Genomic DNA, 25,810 nt, shown 5'->3' with positions numbered 1-25,810 from the left:
ATTCGTCCGAAGAGCATGAGTGCCCTCTAGTGGAGAAAATAGTTCCTAGTTTGAATAGTGACTAGTTACTTCATAGTTACTATTATGAAATTAAAAGCATCATAGCGCCGGTTTTCCATGGTCAATTGACGCCAAAAAAAAAAACTTGGAGAGAGGTTTAAAACACGCTTTCGAGTCATGTCAAATAATTAGTTTTTTACGGTGTTTTAAAAACGCCACGTGATTGAACAGGCTAGCGTCAGTGGCTAGATCATAGAACGGCGAGCATGCGTCTGATTGGTATAATGTGATTATTGTTGCGATGTCTCATTGGTGAAATCGGTAGAGCTACTTTAGATGATGATGAAGCTTTTTATTTCAAAGATGCACAAAGAAACAGAAATACAGTATAACTCAGAATATTTGCGCTCGAAAGGGAGTGGGAAGAAGAAAAATTAATTTTAACCCACCCCTGATCTCATCCTCTAGCAGTCTTATTTCGTGGGATATTCCTGTCCTTTGACTAAGTCCACACAATGAAGAGGCAGGAAAGAAAACAAAAAACGAAAACAAAAACAACTAAACTAGGGCTGCAGCTAGCAATTATTGTAGTAGTCGATTAATCTATCAACTAGTTAGTTCGAATAATTGAGTAATCGGATTAGGAACATGTAATGCATTACAGAATAAATTTTAGGAGATGTAAATCAAAGGCCTGCTAAGATTGCCCTTTCAAAAGCGCATCAAATGTGAATGCAAAAATAAAATTCCTGAGTTTCTTCAAACTATATAGTTAAATATATATAAATTAAGATAACGATTAGCCTAAAATGGTATTTGAAAAAAAATGAGGAAAAGTACAAGAGAACATTTGGCTAACTTGCATAGCAAACGTCCACTACTTTTAATGCTATAAAATGCGTTTAACAAATCGTTCAAACACATATTCCTACAAAAAAAAAACAAAAAAAACAGCTAAATATAGCTGTAAACTAAATTACGAATGCATTAAAAAACATTAGCTCAAACAAAAACTTACCTTATGTTGGTCTTAACGGGGAGCAGCTGATTCGGCCATGTTAAATGAGTTATAGTATGTCATATTCACTGTTGCCACTAGAGGGAAGTGTATCTACCCAAATAAATAAAATTAAATGCAAACACTTTCAAAACAAACCATTACAACCGCACGCTAAATAAACGAATACTCGAAGCAGCAAAATTTGTTTCGAAGCTTTTTTCAAATCAAATTACTCGAGTTAATCGATTAATCATTGTAGCACTAAACTAAACCAATAAACAACCAGCTAGACCAACGGAGTTGTCTCATTAATAATAATTCTTAATACATACACACCAATTCTAAAACAAAAAGTAACAAAAATTGTCAGTAAATGTCATTATAATGTGACCAGACATATCTTTATACAAAAATTGATCTGTTTTATATTTTGACAGAGCTTGAAGTGTTTGTCTAAATTGTTCCACACTTTCACTCCACATACGGACACACAAAAACACGTTTGCGAGTGGTTCGAAATCTGGGTAAAATGAAATCTCCAGATCCTCACAGATTATGCGTACTGTATATTAGATGGCAGTAGTGTATTATATGCTTTAAACAACATTATAGATGGAAAAATATTTGACAAAATCTTCCATTTTAGATAGTTTTGAGGGAGCAAATATATGATGATCTTGCAAAAAGATTATAAATGTAATCTGTAGAGTAAAGAGGAAAAATGACTGTTGTGTAGCCCAAAGTAGCAGAATAAGAGTAGCAAAATCACAAATCTATTCAATTCAAAGTAAAAAGTTTGGCTTAGTAAAACTACCCCTTTCCACAAAAAGTTACTCAAGTAAATGTAACGGAGTAAATGTAACGCGTTACTACACACCTTTGCTACAAACTACTATAAAAGGGTGCAGTGTTTGGGGATTTTTTAATAGAGTTGAGTTCTAATTAATCTACTTTGTATTAGTTTTCAGAGTTTTCTAGTTTTTAATAGTTTTAATATTTGTTTCTCGTACATTGAGTGGGGCTGCATCTAACGATTATTTTTCATATTCGAAAATTCAGTATTAATCGGATAAATGTCACTTTTCTCAATTACCTTCACAATTTACTTTGAAGTTTTTTTTAGGTCTGTTATAAGTAACAATGACGGCAAAATGGGTGACTAGTTCCTTCAAGTTCCTTCAAAAATAACATTTGAGTACAGCTTCCTGACTTGCAGTCTACAACTGTATTGATTATCAAATTCATTGGCAACTATTTTATTAATCGAGTTAGTTTATTAGTTGTTGTTGCCGTATTAAGAAGCTAGTTTAGACAGTAAGATGTCCGAAAATAGGCAAAAACGTAGATTGTTGTTTTTCAAAGTAAAAGCAGATTTTTGTTCATGTCCTACTTTGACTTCACAAAAAATATAATGAAGAAATCTGATATTTAAAACTGAGAACTTATATGTATGTTATAATTTCAAGAATATAGACAAGGTAAAGAAGGTCCTAAAAGATTAATTGGTTATCAAAATAGTGGCCGATTTATTGTTTCACCTCTCGTGATTTGTCAGGTGCACGATTCACAAAAGAATAAAATAAGAGTTTAAAAAAAGATAACTTTAAAAAAATGTTTTCGGTCATTTGGAATTTCGTGATTTTGACTCATAAATATTGCTTCAGGGGATGAAATACAAAAACGAAGGGATGACTGTTTTTAATCTCAATAGTGTTATTCAGTTTCGTGAACACAAGATTGTTTCAGTTTTCTTTTTTTTTTTAACTACCGTAATTTTCGGACTATACGGCGTCCCTGACTATAAGCCGCCACCCACCAAATTTGACAAGAAAACAGCCTTTGTTCATAGATAAACCACATTGGACTATAACCCACAGCTGTCCTCACTGTATAATGGGATATTTACACCAAAAGATATTCAGCAGTAACACGTTATTTGACAGCAGCATCATAAGACTGTCATAAGACCAAATGAACCACCATGAAGCTTTGAACCAATTGGCTTCATTGCTTCAAGAAGCTTCATTTGGCCATCACTGCTCCCTTCAACCTCTCCTGCTGTCAACACTGTTTTTGTCCAACATGGCTCCTAGCATGCATTGCAGCACTACAGATAAATAGCAATCCAAATTCATGTTCTGTGCTTATATGTTTTTTTACTATTCCAGTTGTTTCATTAATTGCTAGTTATGGTATTTGGTAACACTTTATTTGACAGTGGTGCCATAAAACTGTCATAAGACCATCATAATTATGACATAACACTGCCATGAGCTTTAATGAATGGTTTGACAGTTGTCATTTTGTGTGATCCAGCAAATTATTTCACTTTTGAATGGATGTAAAAGATCCGAGCTGGACATAAATGGAGTTAGTGACATAATTTGCCAGATGACAGTTTAATTTTCATTAATGCCCATGACAGTGGAATGTCATAATTTTCACGGTCTTATGACGTCGCTATCAAATAAAATGTTACCTATTAACCCAAATAAAACAACAAATAAGCTGCAAGATTTGAAATGAGGGGAAAAAAGCAGCGGCTTATAGTCCGAAAATTACGGTATATTTTGTATTCATTACAAATAAAGAAACTGTTTTCAATTCGAATGTTTTTGTGAGCAATTAATAACCTAGTTTTGGGCAGGAGGGCTGCGTTTAAATATAGGTGTTAGAGACCAACAATTATCATTCATCAACATCATCAATTATTTCAAATGTGTCAGGTTTAGTGTTGCAACGATTAATCGATTAACTCGAGTAATTTGATTAGAAAAAAGATTTGAATTCAATTTTGCTGCTTTGAGTATTCGTTTAATTAAAGTGGCATTGTAATGGTTTGTTTTGAAAGTGTTTGCATTTAGTTTGTTAGTTTTATTGATTTGCGTGGATACACTGCCCTCTATCGGCAATAGTGAATATAATATACTGTAACTCATTCACATGTCTGAATCCAGCTGCTCCCTGTTAAGTTTTCGTATGAGCTAATGTTGTTTTTGTTGCATTCATAATTCAGTTTATTGGTATATTTAGCCGTTTTTTTTTGTTTTGTTTTTTCTTGTGGGAACATGTGTTTGGACCATTTGTTAAGAACATTGTACGAAAAAAAAATAAAAACGTTAGAAATTTATAGCATTTAAGCCAGCAGACTTTTGCTATGCTATGTATGATTGCTATGTAAGTTAGCCAATTGTTGTTTTGTTGTACTTGGATCCTCATTCCTCATTTATTTTATTTTTACACAGTTTGAGGCTCAGCTCAGGTATTTTTCTATATTCCGTATCCGATTACTAGATTATTCGAACTGACTAGTTCATCCATTAATTGACTACTAAAATAATCGATAGCTGCAGCCCTAATCAGGTCTAACAGTTAAATACTAATTGTATGTTGATGACGGTAGTAAAACGAACTGTTGTTAAAGATTAGTGCAAATGTAAAAAGTTGATTAAAACGGAATTTTACTGTCCAATCCATTTGGACTGGGATGAGGCAGGGATCATTTGATCTGCCAGCCCCTCCCAGTTCAAATGTATTGGACATCTATCACCATCAGTGTCAGCCAATGAGTCAAAATTAAATACAGCTGAAATATCTTCAGCCTAGTTTAGTCTCCAAAGGTTAAACTTTTCAAAATGGGATGTGGCAATGTCTGTACTGAGTTCACACTGGGTGACACTTGTAGCTTAGATCTTGTGTTATTATTTGTCAGTTGGCTCTTGTCACTATTGGAAGTGTGCCCAGCTCGCTGGGATGCAGTAGGCTGTGAAAAAAAGCTCTAAAATGTACCTTTAAAGAAAAAAAAAAGTTTCCTGTGTCACGCGTCGCTGCAGAAAATATGTTGATAGATTTGCACGATTGCCCGCAGAGGAGACAAGGGACTGCATGGTGGTTTTGTCCTCTAGAGGCCTAGTTTGAAATAAATAAATACATATAAAAAAATTCACTAGTAGAGCAGAGTTAAGAATATATTTTACAAGATTTTGATTCTGTTTAGTTCTAATTTGGACTCCTTTTAAAGGACGTGTAAGACATGTAGAACTAATGGCTTCATTTATCGCCCTCGTAAATAATTTATAAGTGGTCAATAGAGCTGTAAATGACAACAATGTTTATGTGTTCAAACTGCAACATCCTCCTGGCTAATGTGAATTCACGTGTCAATAGTTAACATGATTCTGTCTATAAATAGTCTGGAGTCAAATGAGGACAATATAGATTTACAGGAAAGTACTTACAAAAAATGAAACTGGAATACTAAAAGAACCTGTCAAGTATGCTTAATTCTGAAAGTGTGATCAAACTACAGTAGCTAGCTCAAAATCATATATATTTTTAAAAAGTTTCTCAATACATTTCAGTGGACCAATGCTAATCACATAGAAGATAAAGGCAGAACCTGCTTGCGAATACAAAAAATCTGAAAGCATTTAAGGTTCCTGGAACTGCAATGACGATAAAATTCTTCAGAACAAAACTTTGCAAATAAGCGAGGATTACGTTAAAGTTGCACAATGAAGGATTTGCACTTCAATTATTCATGAAATTCCCAAAATATCTCAATAGACATCAAAGAAACATGCTGTTTGGAAATACTTCTAAAACGCCTCTCAATGGTCGAGCGGAGATTTCCCCATTTTAAAAGACGATTTGCGCGTCGCAAATTTACCGTATTGGTTCGAATATAAGACGGTGTTTTTTGCATTGAAATAAGACTGAAAAAGAGGGGGTGTTCTTATATTCGCGATCGAGACATTATACCCATTCACGACGCTAGATGGCGCCAGATATCATTGAAGCGATGTTCTGTCATGACAGATCTCAGCTACTCTCCCCATTCACGACGCTAGATAGCGCCAGATATCATTGAAGCATTGTTCTGTCATGACAGATCTCAGCTTCTCTCAAGTTTAACCAGTTTGCAGTTTTTTTATTGCAATGTTTTTCCTTATTCAGATTTGTTTCAAGACTACAGTTACAGTTAGACTACACTTTGATGGTTAATACAGTTATTGCAACGTCGCTGTTTTATCACAATAGATTGGTTTATTTACATTTCAAAAACCAGAAGCCATTCATTTACGAATGTGATTGCATTTTAGTTCACATATTTAAATGTTCAGATATTAAGATTTGAATGAAGCAAAATAACATGCTTTTTCTCTGAAATATATTGTTATAATCATTTGTTTCAGATGGACTGTAATTATTTTCTGTATAAAAATTAATTTGGTGTTCAAAAAGTCTTTTTTCAAACATAAGTCTTGAAAAAGAGTCTTATAATCAGGGCCGTCTTATATTCGGGCCAATGCGGTATTTGTTTTGCTTCCGTGTTTATCATTAGCCAATTACGAGACCATTTTCCAGTCTTCGTCCGAGTTGCCACAGCTCTGTAAACTAAGGCTGTGCCAACTTTGACAAACAGTTTGAATCATGTCTACGTCTCAAGCAACAACAACAACAACAAAAAAAACTCATTACGAGTCTCAAAGGATTCAGGACAATAAGAGAAGCAAAACCAGCATATGACTTAATTTGGGGTGGTTGTGCTACGTTATTTAGCATGTGGATCCATTGCCCGGTGCTACGTTATTTGGCATGTGGATCCATTGACCGGTGCTACGTTATTTGGCATGTGGATCCATTGACCGAGAAAAAGATAAAGTATTACGTGTTTCTATATATACTCGGTAATTTAAATTAAAATAGATGTAGCAATTATATCGTCTTTGTGGATGCTGTCAATGCATTACCAAATTATATACCGTAATTTTCGGACTATAAACCGCTACTTTTTTCCTTAACAGTATCATGGGGTTTAATGACATTATGAATTATGGCACTAATTCCATTTATGTCCAGCTCGGATCTTTACATCCATTAAAAAGTGGGATAATTTGCCTGAATGAAACAAAACGACATCTGCCAAAAGCATTCATTAATGCTCATGGCAGTGTCATGTCATAATTATGATGGTCACTGTCAAATAAAGTGTTACCAAATACCATAACGAGCAGTTAATGAAAACACTGGAACAGTAACTGAAGAAATAATTAGCACAGAACATGAATTTGGATTGTTATGTACATCTGTAGTGCTGCAATGCATATTGGGAGGCATGTTGGACGACAACAGTGTTGACAGAAGGTGGCAGCCGAGGTTGACTGTCTCTTCACCAAGGGAGCAGTGATGGCAAAATGAAGCTTCTTGAAGCAACGAAGCTTTGCAGCCAATTGGTTCAAAGCTTCGTGGTGGTTCATTTGATCTCATGACAATCTTTTGATGTTGTGTCAAGTTTAGTTGTTACCAGTTAATGTCTTTAGGTGTAAATATCCCATAATACAGTGAGGACAGCTGCGGCTTATAGTCAAATGCGACTTATATTCCGAAAATTCCGGAACTTTTTTGCCAGTGTGCTTATACATTAAGAAAAGTAGCCTTCATTTACTTCGGTCATGGTGACTTAAACTAACATGGACTTTGTATCACTTTTAATCGTCATTACTAAATGTTGGCCTTATTACATTGAAAATATCTTGCATTAAAACTAAATATAAGATATACCTTCTGCAGAGGACTCATTGCTTGCCACTTGAAGTTGTTTTCCTGCAGGTTCGAACGGGAGGGCATTTTGTGCTAGTCAATACAGTGATCCCTCGCTACTTCGCTTCTTCAAACTTTGCGCCCTCAGTCCATCGTGGATTTTTTTTCCCAATAAAAAATAATAATACATAAATAAATACAGATGAGTTGATCACACAGTCTCACTCTCCCTCCCTTTCCTTGCTCTTTGTTGGTCAGGAAGTGCACTGGAGTTGCTTATTCAAGTTAACGATGATTGACAGACGTTTGGGCTCGATCTGGCCACAGACGCAAACTTCAAAGCGCCGCATGTGTCAATCATCGTTAACATATTAAACAATTGCTGTGGCAACTCATTGTGTGTAAGTGAGCAGCTTACACGGATTTGAGTGGACTCACTCAACGAAGCATTTAATAAAGCCAGGCATTTTTCTACTTTATTCTTGTTTTAAAATAATTCGGAGGGACAGTACCATGTTTAAAACTTATCATGATTATTACATTTGAAGTGCTTAAAAACTATTTATTATATATATGTTTTTTTTAAATTATACTTTTGGGGGGAAAAGTTACCAATGGTAAATCTGAAAAAAAAAAAAAAAAAAAACACAAAAAAAAATATTTTTTAAAGCAAAAAATATATATATATTTTTTTTGGGGGGGGGGGCGCTATTTTGCGTTTTTTCTCTTATCGTGGCAGGTTCATGTCCCCATTAATCATGAAAAATGAGGGATCACTGTATTTTGAACTAGTTGCAGTACCATTTTTGTCCACATGTCCTACATTGTGCACCTTTAAAAATAAAGAATAGGTAGACGTTGAAAAATCCTCAAATTGGTGAATTTATAAATGTGAAACGTAAATGACATATAAATGTTAAAACACCTCTTGTACAAGAATATGGAGATGTAGTACTAATCTGTTTTTTTTATCACTTCAGCTTACCTGATTTTTTTTCACTAAAATAGCAACACACGGCATCCTTTATCGCTCCACTACAAAAACACAACTTGTGCCTTCTTTCACGTCAGTTATCTGAAGCAATTGCAAGCCCGAATAGAATAGACTTTGTCATTATACATAGTATAATGAGTTTAAAAATAGCACTACAATATGCATTTAGCTAGCTAGCTAGCGACACATACACCTGAAAACGCACAATTTACAGAACATCTCAGTGGTAAATGGTATTTAAATTCCTCAGCAAAGAAATGACACCATGTACAGTACAAGTCTGAAAGCCAGTTAGCTTCTGAGCTAGTTTGCAAGCTAGCTGGTGGCTAGCGCCTCACATCATGTTGGATGTATTCTAACCACTGGACTACAATGTACTATTTTATGAATTATTTAAAGAAGGCAATTACTTACTAGATATTTACATGAGCTCTTCAAGAGGCTGTTTTATTCCCCCTTGTGGCTAACCTTCATAGAAAGGTCGAGGCAATTTTTTGACAATTAACACATTTCTTCTGGGCCCCTGATTATTATTCTGTGCAATATGGTGCCCGAACGGCAGTGAAGAAGATCAGAACAATGCTCCACAACAGGGAGGATATTTCCCCAAACCATTAATAATAAATTAAAAGCCCTGTCAATCACCGACGCAGCTGTACTTCACAGATAATAGTGTCATCCTATTAACCATCTACCATGTTGCCTCAAAGGCATTTTTACATTTTTTAAATATTTCTTAATCAGTAGGGGGCAAGGGGGAAATATTAGGGGGCTTATGCCAGCTCTACTTGTATAAAAAAAAAATAGAGGCCTTTTAATGGAATATAATTGGTTTCAGAAGGAGGTTTATGTGTCCTCCGGGATCCGTCGTGGCCCTCATTCGCTTAATCATTTAGTGAAGAAATCAGCTGCAGCACTTGCCACCCCTCCCCCCGCCGGCAAAGTGACATGAGCAAAGTTTTGTGTGCACTGATTAATCACACATTCCTCGCAAGATTAAGCCCAGAAAGCTCCCGACTGGAGATGTCGAACGCGGAGATATGACAGGGAGTCGGGAGGCCAGTGCCTTCATGGTGATTGTGGTCACATTTTTGGCGTTTACTGCTGAGGAAGGTTTACTCATCATGCATCACAATTGCCAGAACTGGCGGGGTTATGAGAAGGGGTGGCGCGCGATACTCAAAGCTCTGATGCGTTGGGATTTTTCCTCTTTTGAGATTATTCTCATTAAAATTGCAGGTGTTGTTGACTTTTTATATTTCATGTAAACAATAGGCACTTAGGTGCTTCGATGTTGGAGAGACACGAATGAAACGAGTGAAAAACTTTTGGAGTTGTCAGTCACTTTTTTTTCTGTTTCCAAGTAGGGTTAGCACATCTTAATTTGCAAATAGTCACTGATCTGTTACATTTACTCATCTACCACACTTATGGATGGCTGACATTTGGCACTTTGTTTTCACTTGTGTCATGTCGGCATGTGCCGGTATGAGATTCTGACGGTGTGATAACCCTAAGCCAAAATATCATGGTTTCACGCTATTGCAATTATAGCTCTAAAATGTGTTACTTTGAGATATCCGGGTTTTAAAAAAAAACAAACAAAAAAAAACCAGGGGTTTAATTTTTCAAAACATGTTAGCAAATTGGAACATAAGTATAATTTTATGTTAAAATTAGGGTTGTTCCGATCATGTTTTTTTGCTCCCGATCCGATCCAGATCGTTTTAGTTTGAGTATCTGCCGAGCCCGATATTTCCCAATCCGATTGCTTTTTTTTTTTTTGTTCCCGATTCAATTCCAATCATTCCCGATAATTTTTCCCGATCATATACATTTTGGCAATGCATTAAGAAAAAAATGAATTAAACTCGGACGAATATATACATTCGACATACAGTACATAAGTACTGTATTTGTTTATTATGACAATAAATCCTCAAGATGGCATTTACATTATTAACATTCTTTCTGTGAAAGGGATCCACGGATAGAAAGACTTGTAATTCTTAAAGGATAAATGTGACTTTGTATATTGTGACTAAATATTGCCATCTAGTGTATTTGTTGAGCTTTCAGTAAATGATACTGTAGCCATTTAACTGTTCTGCCCAAATGCATGATGGGAAGTGCAACCATGACTGTGCGTAGTGGCACCAATTGATATATCTTCTCTGCGTTGGGAAATAACATAGGGAGTTAAGAAAAAGATCAATTACTACCTTTCTTCCCCACATTGCTTCTCACGATATTTCTATTTGATGAGAGAGGGATTGTAAGGCTTTAGCCAATTATAAAAAGGCTCCAAAGACTGCTAAAATTCCCTCTACTCATTTTACGCTGCCTATTAGCGCTGTATACGGGTAAAATGGCGCCTTTATAGATTGAACGCGACAATGCGTCAGTGGGTCGTGCAGCGCATGCATTAATTGTGTTAAACATTTTAATGTGATTAATTTTTAAAAAATTAATTACCGCCGTTACGTTAACGCGATAAATTTGATAGTCCTACTTTAAGCCAAAACTGAAGACTCTGGATGAGTGTAAGACATTTTGTCTGTAACGTTAAATACAATTAGAAAACGATTTAATTAAAATATATATATATTAAAAAAAGGCGTGTCCGATATTTTTTTGCCGATTCCGATACTTTGAAAATGACATGATCGGACATCTTTAGTGCCGGTATGAGATTCTGACCGTGTGATAACCTTAAGCCAAAATATCATGGTTTCACGGTATCACGGTATTGCAATTACAGCTCTAAAATGTGTTTCTTCGAGATATCTGGGTTAAAAAAATTAACAAGAGTTTAATTTTTCTTAACCTATTAGCAAATTGGAACACAAGTATGATGTTAAGTTAAAATAGACTTGAAAAATACTAAGAAAGAAATATTCTAAATAAAATAAATGCAGTCCTTTAGGTGAGCCTAAACCCACAGCCACAGCTCAACATTATTACCATCAGAACAAAAATAATTGAATTATCATCCATAAAACTCGTATCATGTTTACATTATACACACACTCCCTTTCTCAACACGGACCGTTGCCAGAGAGAAGAAAAAAAAAACACGTCTTACCACCGCTAGACACACTAAACACACTGGAGTTAACCCTCGTAGCCGGAAGAAAACATTCATGACAGTGTTTACTAACCTTTAATTTTGTATACATGTAAAATCATATAGGAGGTATTGCCTCCTCAGCCAGAGTGTATCTCTGTTTTTATTCATATTAATAATTTGTCAAAACTACATTACATATCATTTTATTTATTCCAGGCCTGTCAAAATTATCGCGTTAACGGGCGTGAATTATTTTTTTAATCACGTTAAAATATTTGACGCATTTAACGCACATGCCCCGCTCAAACAGATTAAAATGACAGCAAAGTGTCATTTCCACTTTTTACTTGTGTTTTTTGGTGTTTTTCCGCCCTCTGCTGGCGCTTGGGTGCGACTGATTTTATGGGTTTCAGGCTTCAGCACCATAATTATTATTGACATCAACAATGGCGAGCTACTAGTTTATTTTTTTGATTGAAAATTTTACAAACTTTATTAAAACGAAAACATTAAGAGGGGTTTTAGTATAAAATTTCTATAACTTTTACTAACATTTATCTTTTAAGAACTACAAGTCTTTCTATCCATGGATCGCTTTAACAGAATGTTAATAATGTTAATACCATCTTGTTGATTTATTGTTATAATAAACAAATACAGTACTTTATGTACAGTATGTTGAATGTATATATCCGTCTTGTGTCTTATCTTTCCATTCCAACTAGGGCTGTCAATCGATTAAAATTTTTAATCGAGTTAATCACAGCTTAAAAATTAATTAATCGTAATTAATCACAATTCAAACCATCTATAAAATATGCCATATTTTTCTGTAAATTATTGTTGGAAAACAAAAAACACAAGTAACAAATGGACATGACATTGCTGTCATTTTAATCTGTTTGAGCGGGGCATGTGCGTTAAATGCGTCAAATATTTTAATGTGATTAATTTAAAAAATAATTACCGCCCGTTAACGCGATAATTTTGACAGCCCTAATTCCAACAATAATTTACAGAAAAATATGGCATATTTTATAGATGGTTTGAATTGTGATTAATTACGATTAATTAATTTTTAAGCTGTGATTAACTCGATTAAAAATTTTAATCGTCTGACAGCCCTAATTTATTCATAAAAATACATATAAAAAATATTGAAATTATTATTAATTTATTATTATCCAAAAAAATAATATCATTATTAGAGTTGTCTGATAATTATTTTGTAATCGCTAACCGATATCCCGATCTTGTCCAACTCAAAAAATCTGATTCTGCTATCAAATCGATACCGTTAGATGCGGTCGTGGACTTGTTACCATCACAACAAAAATAATTGAATTATTTTCCATGAAACGCACGTGTGTAAGACTCGTATCATGTTTACATTTTAGACACACTCTCTTTCTCAACACAGACGGCTGCCAGAGAGAAAAAAAAAAAAGGTTTTACCACCGCTAGACACACTAAACACGCTGGAGTTAACTCTCGTAGCTGGTGGGAAACGTTCATGAGAGTGTTTACTCACCTTTATTTTATATAAATGCGAAATCATATTGGAGGAATTGCTTCCTCCGTCGCAGCCTAAACTGCAGCCATCTGTAACTTTTCTGTCACAGAAGTATTCCCATATCAGCAATTTCGTTTTCTTTGATGGGGGGAAAATTTCAAGAGTTTCACTTCCTTCAGCCATCGTGTAGCACAGCTGACTCACTGACACGGAGCAACAACCAGTGGGGATAGGTTGAGCCTTACAGCTGCAAGTGAGGGATTTCTCCATGCATTTTTGGGACATAAAAAATAGCTAATACCTTAGGGACGGTATGACGGAAAATTTTTGCGGTTTTAAAACGTTTCCATACCACGGTATACCTTGAAAACGGTAATCGGCACGTCTAGTTACAACAATAGGAAAGTTGGTGAATTGTTTCTTTAGTTTTAGTGTTGCAATTGGTATTATCCCATCATTACTGAGTGATCAATGATAATCTGGTTCGTCAATCACAGTTAAAATATACTACAATATATAGAGTATTTTATTTAAATGCTTCGCCATTTTGTATTAAAGTACAGTACATTTGTAAAGCATTTGTTTGGTCGGGTCTTAATGACTGAGTGACTTTTCTGTCTACTAGGGCGATTGAGTGACTTCTGATTCTTCTCTTTTAGGCATCGCTACCCAATCAGACATCTATTTGTTTCAAGGGAAGCCAAGGGGTAAGTCCTTTTACTACACTGTAAAGCCAGTTGAAAATGTGTTTTAGTGTAGTAGGCGTTTTAATAATGTAATGTACAACAGAGGTGGGTTGTAACACGTTGCATGTACTCTGTTACATTTACTTGACTTTTTGAGAAAAATGTATTTCTGAGAGTAGTTTTACTGAGCCACACTTTTTACTTTTACTTGAGTAGATTTGTGAAGAAAAACACTACTCTTACTCCACTACTTTGAGCTTTACAATTTCCCCTTTATTCTACATTTTAGATTTATTATTTTTTTGCCAGTTATGCCAAGTAGTTGTAGCAGCTGTAGTAGTAGCAAGTAGCTCTTCCGATTTCACCAATGAGATGTCGGAATAATAATCACATGACTCCATTAAACCAATCAGACCTAAGCTTGCCGTTTTATCTTCACGCCAGCCTGTTCTATAATCTGGTGTATTTAAAGCTCCGTAAAAAATGAAGTATTTGATATAGAGCACTGCCCTCAACATGACTCGAAAGTGCAGATTTAACCTTTCTCCCAGTTTTTATTTGGCACCGATTGACCACGGAAAACCGGAGATATGATCCTTTTAATTTCAAAATAGTAATTATGAAGGAATTCTTCACTATTCAAACTAGGAGCTATTTTCTCCACCAGAGGGCGGTCATGCTCTTTGGACGAATGATGCTTCATTTATGTAATTCTTTTTCTCTCATCGGAATGCAATATTTTTTTTGTATTTCTTTGGCTTAATGTGGTTATGTAATGGGTTATTATACAGTATCATTATAACAACAGTCCATATTAGAGCTGGGAATCTTTGGGCACCTAACGATTCGATTACGATTCAGAGGCTTCGATTCGATTATAAAACGATTATTGATGCACACCCCTCCTTTTTTTTTTTTTAAATGTTTTGTACACTAGTTCCAAAATTGTTCAAAAATCCTCTCAAGCTAAACCAAACTACTATTTCAGTATCAAGTTAACATATAACAGTAAACAAATATACAAAAATAACAGTAGATAAAATACTCCAGTCCCCATTCCGTATCAGCAGCTTTAAACTAAATTCAATTAATTTAATGTTGTGAATCAACCGTTACAGTTGTTAAAATTGCTACCGTTATTCCATAATTTCCCTTCTGTCTACTTTTGAAATGTCAGTTTTAAAACTTTTTTTTTTTTTTTTTGCCGATTAAGGAGTATTTTAGATAAAAAGTTAATTAGGTTCGCTACAAAAGAGCCTTCTAGAAAAGTCTACTGCTTTAAGATGGCGGCTGTTTACTAACGCTGGCAAGTCTGTCTTCGCATCTCTGTTCAATAATACATGCTCTAACACCGCCGTCGTCTGTTATTTTGCATCTAGTTCTACATATATATGATATCTACTGTAGCCGTATGTTTGTAGCAACTAGCAACTGGGCGTTGTTTGTAGCGGCTGTCGGCCGCATTCAGGTATGATTGTTTTTTTTTCCGTTCCTCATTGCGTCCCAAAGATCGCGCCTACTGTGTTTTACTTCGGCTTTACTTGGTATAATTCAGTAATCGTTCTCGAATCTTCCACGGCCTAATCCCGAATAATCTAAGAATCGGAAATTTTGCACGCCTCTAGTCCATATAGATAATTTTGTGCTCAGAAAAAAAAAAAATCCAACAAAAATATAAGCAGTTACTCACAATGTTAGTCATTCATTGAGTATTCTTTTCACCAAATACTTTTTTTTACTTTTTACATTTTTTGGACGAATACTTTGTTTTACTCGAGTAATATTATTTGGAGTTGGGCTGCAGCTATCGAATATTTTAGTAATCGAGTAATCGACTGAAAATTCTATCGATTAATCGAGTAATCGGATAAAACAAATATATTTTTAGGTGAAGAGCAATTATAAATCTACATGACAAAACAAGACATTTCATCTAACCTTGAACCATTTTCAGTCAATCAATGTCTTTATTTTCGATGTATATTGTTGAAAACAGCCAACAATTGCATCTCAGATGTAACTAGAATAAAAATAAAAGACTAATTCACTGCTTTCACTCAAAAAACCCTTAGATCTTATTAATATACAGTATATATACCTAAAAATGCTGTTACGCTTGATAACACACATCACTTAAAAGTTGGGATTTTTTCCCACGTGTTTCAATTGAATTTCTATTTGTGATAAGCCATTTTTAAGTTCTAGTTAAGTTTTAAGTTGGTCTAAACTGTAAGTCCTGATAGGATTTTGAGTTTTTGCAGTGTTCAAAATAAATGTATGATACAGGCTGTATTGGAGCACAATTAGGGACCAGTGCTACTTGGTGTTTTATCCAGCAATGACTACTGAGCTAAAATTGATAGTTAGCATTATTGAGTTTTTATTTTACACCCTCATCACTCCACATCGCTATGTTATGCTATAGCCTGTATGTAAGACACGTTAGCCACGCATCGACAGTGGTCATAATTAATAGAAACCTAGCCCTCCGCAGGGCTAACGTTACGTGAGCTAGTAACAGTAACGTTAATCTTATTTATTAGCGCTTAGTGCTCTTTATTACCGCTTAGCGCTCTACTGCTTTAAGATGGCGGCTGTTTACTAACGCTGCCCAGACGCGGCCGAGTCTGTCATTTGGCATCTAGTTCAACATACATGTAATCTCTATGAGACTCATCAGACGCTACCTGCTACCAACGTAGCATCGTGCGGGCTAGTATTTAGCAACGTCGGCGTCGTTTGTAGCGGCTGTCGGCTGCAGTAAGTTTTTTTGTTTGTTTTTTTTTTTTTTGCTTCTTCCTCTACGCACGTGACATCAGCGCGTTGTCCCGCATTAAAAGTAGTCCGAGCAAAACGTGATGCTTACAGCTGCCAAAATAAACGATTACTCGAGGTGAATAAAATTACTCGGATCAGTTTTCAAACTTGAGTTGCTCGAGTATTCGTTTCAGCTCTAATTTGGAGAAATGTTATTTTTAAGTAAGGCTTGACTACTTCAGTAAAATCTTTGGCTACTCTACCCACCTCTGATGTACAAGTAGTAACTTCTTTCACTTTGTAAGTGTAAGTTATCTAAAACTAAATCTCCCTTGCATTTCTGATGACATTCCTCAACTATTTACTCATTAACTCTTTCACTACAAAAGACGCATAACAATGTTGTTTAACTACTCATAACTCCAGAGTAAAAACTACTGTATGTTTTTATGATGAAAGATGGATAACTTCATGAAGTTATAGAAGACAACATTCTGTGGTGCTGGAAAGAAGTCGATGTCTTGTCACATGGTCTAATAGTGAATGAGTTAAGGTTGTGCCAAAGGGTTAGTGTTGTTTAACAGTGCAGTCTTTTCTAACGCATCGGAAACTGAATTCACACATTACTTAGGGATATCCGTGGAGAGCGCTTGTAACTGACCTGAAGCCTCTAATAAGCCCTCGCATGTGCAGAGGCCGACCCTGTGACTCTTTTGCTGCCACAGAAGTGTTAAGCAGAGTTTATTACCTATCTCAGTGGCGCTGTTCTGTGACAAATATCTTACAAGAGGACATTCCTGTGAAGGAGCAACCCCGAAGAAAGTTCTCTGTTACACCCTCGTCAGCGACGCCTGCCAGGCTGCTTTTTACTTCCCTCAATGTCCCCGTCTAAAAGAAGTCCCCCTAATCCCCGCAAGAGCCGATTGCCCAGACGAAAGTGACTTTGCTGTGTACACAAATACAGAGCGTGTGAGCTCCCACGGGGTGCGGGAAGCCCAAAGACAGGGTACACTATACCCCCAGGCTACTCGCCAGGTTACTGGGTCAGGTCTGCAACTGGGGACGCTTTGTTCGGGAAGGGGGGAGGGAGGCGCCGGACCCCAGGGAGCCACAACATCTTCATGCCTGTTGTCTGTGTGCAAACATGAAAGCTCTGACTTACAGTAATGAACATGAGCAATGGAATTCTTCCCTGTAAAATATAGCCTTAATAAAAGTGTCGGAAGACACACCACTTTTGAGTTTGTCCACGGCGCGATATTAAGTGAGTGTATTTGAAGTGTGCTTTAATCATTCAATAGGATTTGGTGATTATATCTCAACTAGCACATTACATATTCAAATTGCTTTGAGAAATTCAAGCATGAGACTCGTCTCCCCACTCCTCGAGCTGGGCATTAATGAGGGAGCTGCACCCATTGGTGGGGGAGGCTAGATTAAGCCGTTTGTTGGGGGAGGCTGTCGGTGAACGTGGCGGTCTGGCATATGACAAACCAAGAGGATATCCTGTATCTGTGTCTGCAGGTTGAAGGCTTTGCTGCACTTCCTTCTCGCTGAATTACTATTTACTGTGGAACTCGGTTTTGTGGTTCATGTGATCTAGAAACTCGGACCATAAACAAAAATATACAAAATCGTATTTCCGTATGAAGTACAATAAAGGCAATTACCGTAATGTTTGGAGTACAAGTACATAGACATGTGCCGGTATGAGATTCTGACGGTATGATAACCTTAAAGAGCATACGACAGGAGAAAAAAAGTCTTAAATAGCATTAGTATGTGAATTCGAATCATATTTTGAGACCATTGGACTATCTACAACAACTTAGCAAAGCGCAAATGACGAGAAATTAGTCTTTTAATCTGCCGGTTAGCCACGCCTACCATTATTGGGCTCTAGCGTCCCCAACAGGTGGATGACGTCAGCTTACTATTACTATTACTTACTATTCAGCCCATTGAGGGGGAATTATTCAGAACGAGGAAAACGCGACGAAGAGACCCACAAAATTTCATTGTTTCAGTCTTTCTACTCCAATATTTTTACAGGATATTCTTTTTATCCAAGTATTTTTCCCCAATAGCTAAATAAATGGCATGGTCATGACAAATACAGTCTTGTGCGAAATGGGATATGAAATGATAAAAATGCACTTATTCAGGAAGACATGGCAAAAATACTCCATAATGGTCAAAACTGTCGACTTCACCTTTATTGTCGCACCTCCCGAACGATATTTTATGACACCTAAATCGGACATATGTCATTTCCCTTCCCGGCTTCGGAGAATGTAAACAAACCAAGAGGCGTGACAGCTAGCCGACATGCTAACTCGAACCGAGTGATGTTTCAAAGTCTTCGAAGCGGAAAATCACACATAACTAGCCCGGATTATTTGACATGATGAATGGGTTGTTGATTGTCTTTGCGGATCGGCAAACCGCCCGGCGGAGAGCAATTTACAACTCGTTACCCGGAGGAGAGCGGCTGCAGTTGTTGTGAAGCTAACGTGCAGCTAATGTGCATGAGAAGAGCTTTTTACTTGCCTATCAATGATCAAACGTAAGTAGTCCTTTATTTCAAGAAAGTTTGTAGTGTTTACTTTGTAATCGCTGTATTCATATTTGACATAAGACAAAACAAGATGTTTACTCACTTCCTCGTAAGTCCAATAGTCCCACAGTAGTAGGGCTTGTTTTGGCCAATATCCACGGTGAATGGGAACCTTTTGAAACTCCAAAAAGGCGCACGTGCCTCTCCCTCATACAGCAAGATTTTTTTGCAGCCGTTTGGCTGGCATGATACGAAAAATAAACGTATTAATCCGCAAAATCAGCTGAATCCTTAGTCTTCATACACAACAGTACGGCTGTATAGTGAAGAGGACGCCTTCATCCGTACACGTCACAGCGCCCTCCTCCTCAATGAAAGACCGAAGCCGGAAGTCACTCATTTTCATGGGGCGGGATTTAAAAAAACTAAATAAATATAGCGATCGCTTCCACACACATCCAAGCGGTCCATATCATTCAGGAGCATAAAATACTATTAAGAAATAAACATGCTTTTTCGTGTCACATGCACTTTAAGCCAAAATATCACGGTTTCATGCTATTGCAATTACAGCTCTTAAATGTGTTACTTTGAGATATTTGGGTTTAAATAAACAAGAACATAAGTATAATGTTACGCTAAAATTAGGGCTGTCAAAATTATCGCGTTAACGGGCGGTAATTCATTTTTTAAATTAATCACGTTAAAATATTTGACACAATTAACGCACATGCCCCGCTCAAACAGATTAAAATGACAGCACAGTGTCATGTCCACTTGTTACTTGTGTTTTTGGGTGTTTTGTTGCCCTCTGCTGGCGCTAGGCTGCCACTGATTTTATGGGTTTCAGCAGCATGAGCATTGTGTAATTATTGACATCAACAATGGTGAGCTACTAGTTTATTTTTTGATTGAAAATTTTACAAATTTTATTAAAATGAAAACATTAAGAGGGGTTTTAATATAAAATTTCTATAACTTGTACTAACATTTATCTTTTAAGAACTACAAGTCTTTCTATCCATGAATCGCTTTAACAGAATGTTAATGTTAATACCATCTCGTTGATTTATTGTTATAATAAACAAATACAGTACTTATGTACAGTATGTTGAATGTATATATCCGTCTTGTCTTATCTTTCCATTCCAACAATAATATACAGAAAAACATGGCATATTTTATAGATGGTTTGAATTGCGATTAATTACGATTAATTAATTTTTAAGCTGTGATTAACTCGATTAAAAATGTTACTCGTTTGAAGCTCTAGTTAAAATACATTAAAAAAAAAAAAATCTAAAGTTAAAATGAATTGAGCCTAAACCCACAGCTGAACATTATTATCATCAGAACAAAAATAATTGATAATACTTAATACTTTTCCATAAAAAGAAAGTGTGAATGAGTCGTATCATTTTTACATTATACACACACCCTTTTCTCAACACAGACAGTTGCCAGAGAGAGAAAAAAAAACACATTTTACCACTGCTAGACACACTAAACACGCTTGAATTTACTCTTGTAGCTGGTGGGAAACGTTCATGACAGTGTTTACTAACCTCTAATTTTGTATTAATGCGAAATCATTTTGGAGGTATTGCCTCCTCCGCCAAGTTGTCGGTTGGCCCTCCTCCTCTAAGCCGTGGCCGTCTGTAACTTTTCTGTAGCCGAAGTATTGCCATGCCAGCGATTTCCTTTTCTTCGATGGGGGAAAAAGTTCAGGAGTTTCACCTCCTCCAGCCGTCGTGTAGCACAGCTGACTAACTGACACTGAGCAGCAACCGGTGGGGGAGGGTTGAGCGTTGAAGCCTCAAGCGAGGGATTTCTCCCTTCGTTTATAGGACATTAAAATAGCTAATACCGTAGGGACTAGAGGTGGGAATCTTGGGGCACCTAACAATGCGATTACGATTCAGAGGCTCCAATTCGATTACAAATCAATTATTGATGTACCGCCAGACCCCTCTCCCGCTTTTAATGTTTTGTACATTAGTTCCAAAATTGTTCAAAAATCCTCTCAGGCTAAACCAAACAAATATTTCAATATCAAGTTAACGGTTGAAAACAGTAAATAAACTACTCAAGTCCCCATTCTGTACCAGCAGCTTTAAACTACATTCAATTGATTTCATGTTGTGAATCAACCGTTAAAGTTGTTAAAATTGCTCCCGTTAGTCCATAATTTCCCTTCTACTTTTGCCATGTGAAAGTTTTAAAACTGTTTCATCATTTAAAGATAGATTCAAGTCAAGATTTTGCGGATTTAGGAGTATTCTGGTTAAAAAGTTCATTAGGTTCGCTACAACAGAGCCTTCTAGAGAAGTCTACTGCTTTAAGATGGCAGCTGTTTACGAACGCCGGCAAGTCTGTCATTTCACATCTCGTTCTACATATACAGTATGTGATATCTACCGTAGCCGTATGTGGCCGCAAGTTTGTAGCAGCTAGCAACTTGGCGTTGTAGACATATTGTTCTATCAAACACAACAGTTCGTTTGGCTTAAAATAAAGCAGTTTCTTTTAAAGAGGAATGCAAGAGCAGAAACTGCTTTTTCAGTCTTGTCTGTGTTTTCCGTCATGTTTTTTTCCTTTTCATTGCGCATTTTTGGGCTGGTGCGACTTCTAGTCCGAAAAATACGGTACTCTGAATTGTAATGGAGGATATTGTTGCATTTTTCTTGTTAACTCATTGGCTTCCATTGACGGTGCAAGGCGTCTAATCCGTTTAAAGTGGGAGGGTTGGCAGCGAATAAACCCTCCCAGTTCAAATGGATTGGACGTCAACTAGTGATAACCTCATTTAAACAGCTTTAATTTCGTTTTTTAAGAGCAACATCAGACTGGATGTCTACCATCGTCCATCGCACTGAATTACACTCATCAGATAAACTGGTTACGAGGCACATATGCGAGAAATCACGCCACAAAATTGGCACTGCTGCTTGTAGGGAGAGCGAAACAGCACAGAGATGTGAAATTCCTTGCCATGGGAACCCAGAGCCTCCCTGAATATATTCCTTAATCCCCAGCGATCATTTCAAAGTCCACAATTTCCTTTCAAACGTTGAGCTCTTGCACCGCTTTGACTTTCATTTCATTCTAATTGCATCATGTTCATTTTCCCTGCCGGTTCATTGCCCCACATGATAGTTATTGATCAGTTCAACGATCCACAAGTGCTCTTTCATCCTTGGCTTGGTTGTAAACCGAGATGTTTTTATTTTCCGGTTTCAAGGCTACCTTTCAATTTACAATAATCGGGCTAAATGCCACAGGGTCAGTGTGCGAGCGAGAAAGAGGCCGCCCCAGAACCGCAGCATGCTATTTCTCTGTAAAATCCGGGCCCCTGAAACCACAGTCTTGGATTAAAGCCAAAAAAGTGATTGGAAGAATTCCTCTGGTTTTTAGAGGGCCCGAGAGGAAGCGTGACATGCGGCGGCAAGTACAAAGATTACAAGCGGCAAATGTCAGGAACTCCTCAGAGTGACCTCTTGAACCTTGTGCTGATTTTGTGGAAAAGGGGATGAGCGCCTTTGAAAATCGCTGGATAGAAACATACACTGTAAAAAATTAATCTTCCTATTAGTCATGCGAACTTGAGATTTTAAGCAGACATAACACAAATCCTTAAATTCTGTGATTGTCGTCCAATCACGTGGCTCTTTTCGCCCTTCTGCTGTGAATTGAAATGAATTTATTTAAATGAACAAGTCGATAAAAGCATTTTAAAATGATATCAGATAATATCGACATCAGTTTTTCATTATTGGATTATGGGCAAACAGTGTTGTTAATCTTACTTTAAAAAAGTAATTAATTACAGTTACAAATTACTTCTCCCAAAAAGTAATTGCGTTAGTAACTCAGTTACCTGAATGTAAAAGTAATTAGTTACTTGGCAAAGTAACTGGTGATAATTTTCTTTTTTTTTCCCTCCAAAAAACAAACAAACAAACAAACAAAACAAAAAAACAGGTCACACAATGCGAAGTTTAAAGGGTTTTTGGGGCAATTGGCCCTAGCCCAATTCTTTACCCTAAACTTAACTAGACACGGGGGTATTGCGGATATCGCGATAACTAGATAGTAACCTTTGCTATGTGTGGAAGTCATTTAATGTTCTGAATCAACCGTTAAAGTTGGTAAAATTGCTCCCGTTATTGCATTAGTTCCCTTCTGTCTACTTTCAACATGTAAGTTTTAAAACTGTTTCATCATTTAAAGATAGATTTAAGTCAAGATTTTGCCGATTTAGGAGCATTTTAGATAAAAGGTTACTTAGGTTCCCTAGGAAGGTTCTCTACAACAGAGCTTTCCGGTCTACTGCTTTAAGATGGCGGCTGTTTACTAACTACTTCTTTAGATATGTTGCTATTGCCAACGTGTCTGTCATTTGCATCTAGTTCTATTATATATGATATCTCCCGTAGCATTATGTGGTGGTAGTTTGTCGGCTATCAGCTACATTATTGGAGCTACCTAGCATCGGGTTTGCAACGGCGTCCCCACTCCTGCTCTGCTCTCTCGTCTCCGTGAGTCCGTCTCTCTCAGACTTTTCTGGCGTCCACCAACATAGTAACGCATAGTTACGCATGCCTTTCCCGCCTCAGCAACGGTAACGGCGTTTACGGCAATTAATTACATTACTCACTTCTGAAAAAAATAACGCCGTTAGTAACGCCGTTATAGTCTAACGCCGTAATTAACAACACTGTGGGCAAGGGCGTAGGTTTGCGTAGGGACGGTAGGGACATACAACTACCAACTTTTTAGGATGCTCAAATTATCCCCACCAACTTTTAAGCATCCTTATTTGCATTATACAATGAGTTAGTTTAGCTGTAAATGTAATTTAGATTGTCTTCCCATGTGTTGTTAGGATAGAATTGACCCTAACTATTATTACCGTAATTTTCAGACTATAAGCCGCTACTTTCCCCCCTCATTTTGAAACCTGCGGCTTATAGTCCAGTGCGGTTTATTTGTTGATTTGTTTGTGTTAATAGGTAACACTTTATTTGACAGCGGCGTCATAAGACTGTCATAAGACTGTCATAATTACTGTATGACATGACACTATCATGGGCATTACTGAATCCTTATGACAGATGTCATTTAGTGTCATCCAGCAAATTATGTCAGTAACTCTCTTTATGTCCAGCTCAGATCTTTTACATCCATTCAGAAGTGAGATCATTTGCTGGATGAAACGAAAAAACATCTGTTACAAGCATTCATTAATGCGCATGACATTGTCATGTCATAATTACGATTGTTTTATGACAGTCTTATGACGCCACTGTCAAATAAAATATTACTTAATCCAATAACTAGCAATTAATGAAACAAGTGGAACAGTAACTGAAGAAATAATTAGCGCAGAACATGAATTTTGATGTTTTTTTTTACATCTGTAGCGTTGCAATGAATGCTAGGAGGCATGTTGGACGGCAACAGCAGGTGAGAGCAGAGGTTGACTCTCTCCCCCAAATGGAGCAGTGATGGCCAAATGAAATTTCTTGAAGCAATGATGTCTTGCAGCAGAGTTGTTCAAAGCTTCATGGTGGTTCATTTGTTCTCATGGCAGTCTTATAATGCCACTGTCAAATAAAGTGTTAACGGTTAATATCTTTTGGGGTGAATATCCCATAATACAGCGAGGATAGCTGCGGCTTATAGTCCAGTGCGGCTTATCTATAAACACTTTCCATTTTCGTATCAAATTTGGTGGGTAGAGGCTTATAGTCAGGTGCGGCTTATAGTCCAGAAATTATGGTAAGTGAATTACTTTCATTATGTTCAGACTTACATTTACCCCTTTTCACTTGCTATTTAGTAGTGCCAGTCCATTTTTTTCCCTCAAACGTATGTTTGATTGGCTGATGACTAGAACCCCCATATTCACACAATCCTGACAGAAATGCTTGTCAATATGCTGCCTCCTCCGCCCCCTCTGAAGAGGAGGGATATTAGAAGTTTGTTTTTTTCCGGCCAGCAGCAGCCACTGTAAGTAATGTAAAAATATGTCAATGTTGTGGAGGTGGGGAACACACCACCAATAATTTTGCTACTAAAAGTCCAAGCAGTATCAGAGTTTGCATAACGTTAAACTGTGTGAACTTGTAACCTAACCTGTAAAACTCAAGTTGGAAGCTGCTTAGAGAGGTGTCTTCCTGTATGTTTTGTACTGTTAATGTTAATTCAACTGTGCATTTTGTGCATTTATTCATTAATTAAAATGTATTCATTTTTTACATCATTTAAAAAAAAAAACATTTTTATTTGCAGCCTATGCACATATTACCTCCCCCCCAAAAAAACTTCAAAAGCACAAACACTCTAAATTTCCTCAATATAAAGCAAGCATTTTGAAAAATGACTTTCTCCCTCTGAAAATAATGTTAACTTTTTTAAAAAAATTGTTTTATGTAGGATAGAGATGTCTCGATCCGATTTTTGGATCGGGTCGGACACCGATATGGGCAAAAAAATGCTCATCGGATCGGAACACGGAAAAATTCCGATCCAGACTTCCGATCCAGTTTTTTTCCCCGGGTTTTCCAGCGCACCGATTCACATAATCCATTCCAGTTTTTGCTTCAGTTTCCCTACAATCCGGTCCGCATTTTACGGCACACCTTCAACACACTACATTTACATTACCGTCCCCCAATTTACCGAGAG

General features: G+C 36.8%; 2 protein-coding genes across 2 annotated transcripts in view; one reads left to right on the top strand and one right to left on the bottom strand.

Annotated features, from left to right (window-relative positions):
- The window catches only part of LOC130915955 (RNA polymerase II elongation factor ELL2), a 102,611-nt gene that overhangs the window by 1,126 nt on the left and 75,675 nt on the right, over positions 1-25,810 (top strand). Inside the window, exon 2 of the mRNA XM_057836239.1 lies at positions 13,780-13,827. Within this exon, the coding sequence (XP_057692222.1) occupies positions 13,780-13,827 (48 nt within the window). The remainder of the gene's footprint in view (positions 1-13,779; positions 13,828-25,810) is intronic.
- The window catches only part of fkbp16 (FKBP prolyl isomerase 16), a 168,858-nt gene that overhangs the window by 127,516 nt on the left and 15,532 nt on the right, over positions 1-25,810 (bottom strand). The gene's annotated exons all lie outside the window — the stretch shown is intronic.

The sequence above is a fragment of the Corythoichthys intestinalis genome, chromosome 5 (assembly GCF_030265065.1).
Source record: "Corythoichthys intestinalis isolate RoL2023-P3 chromosome 5, ASM3026506v1, whole genome shotgun sequence".
Taxonomy (NCBI): domain Eukaryota; kingdom Metazoa; phylum Chordata; class Actinopteri; order Syngnathiformes; family Syngnathidae; genus Corythoichthys; species Corythoichthys intestinalis.
This window is presented reverse-complemented; position numbering and strand designations above follow the sequence as displayed.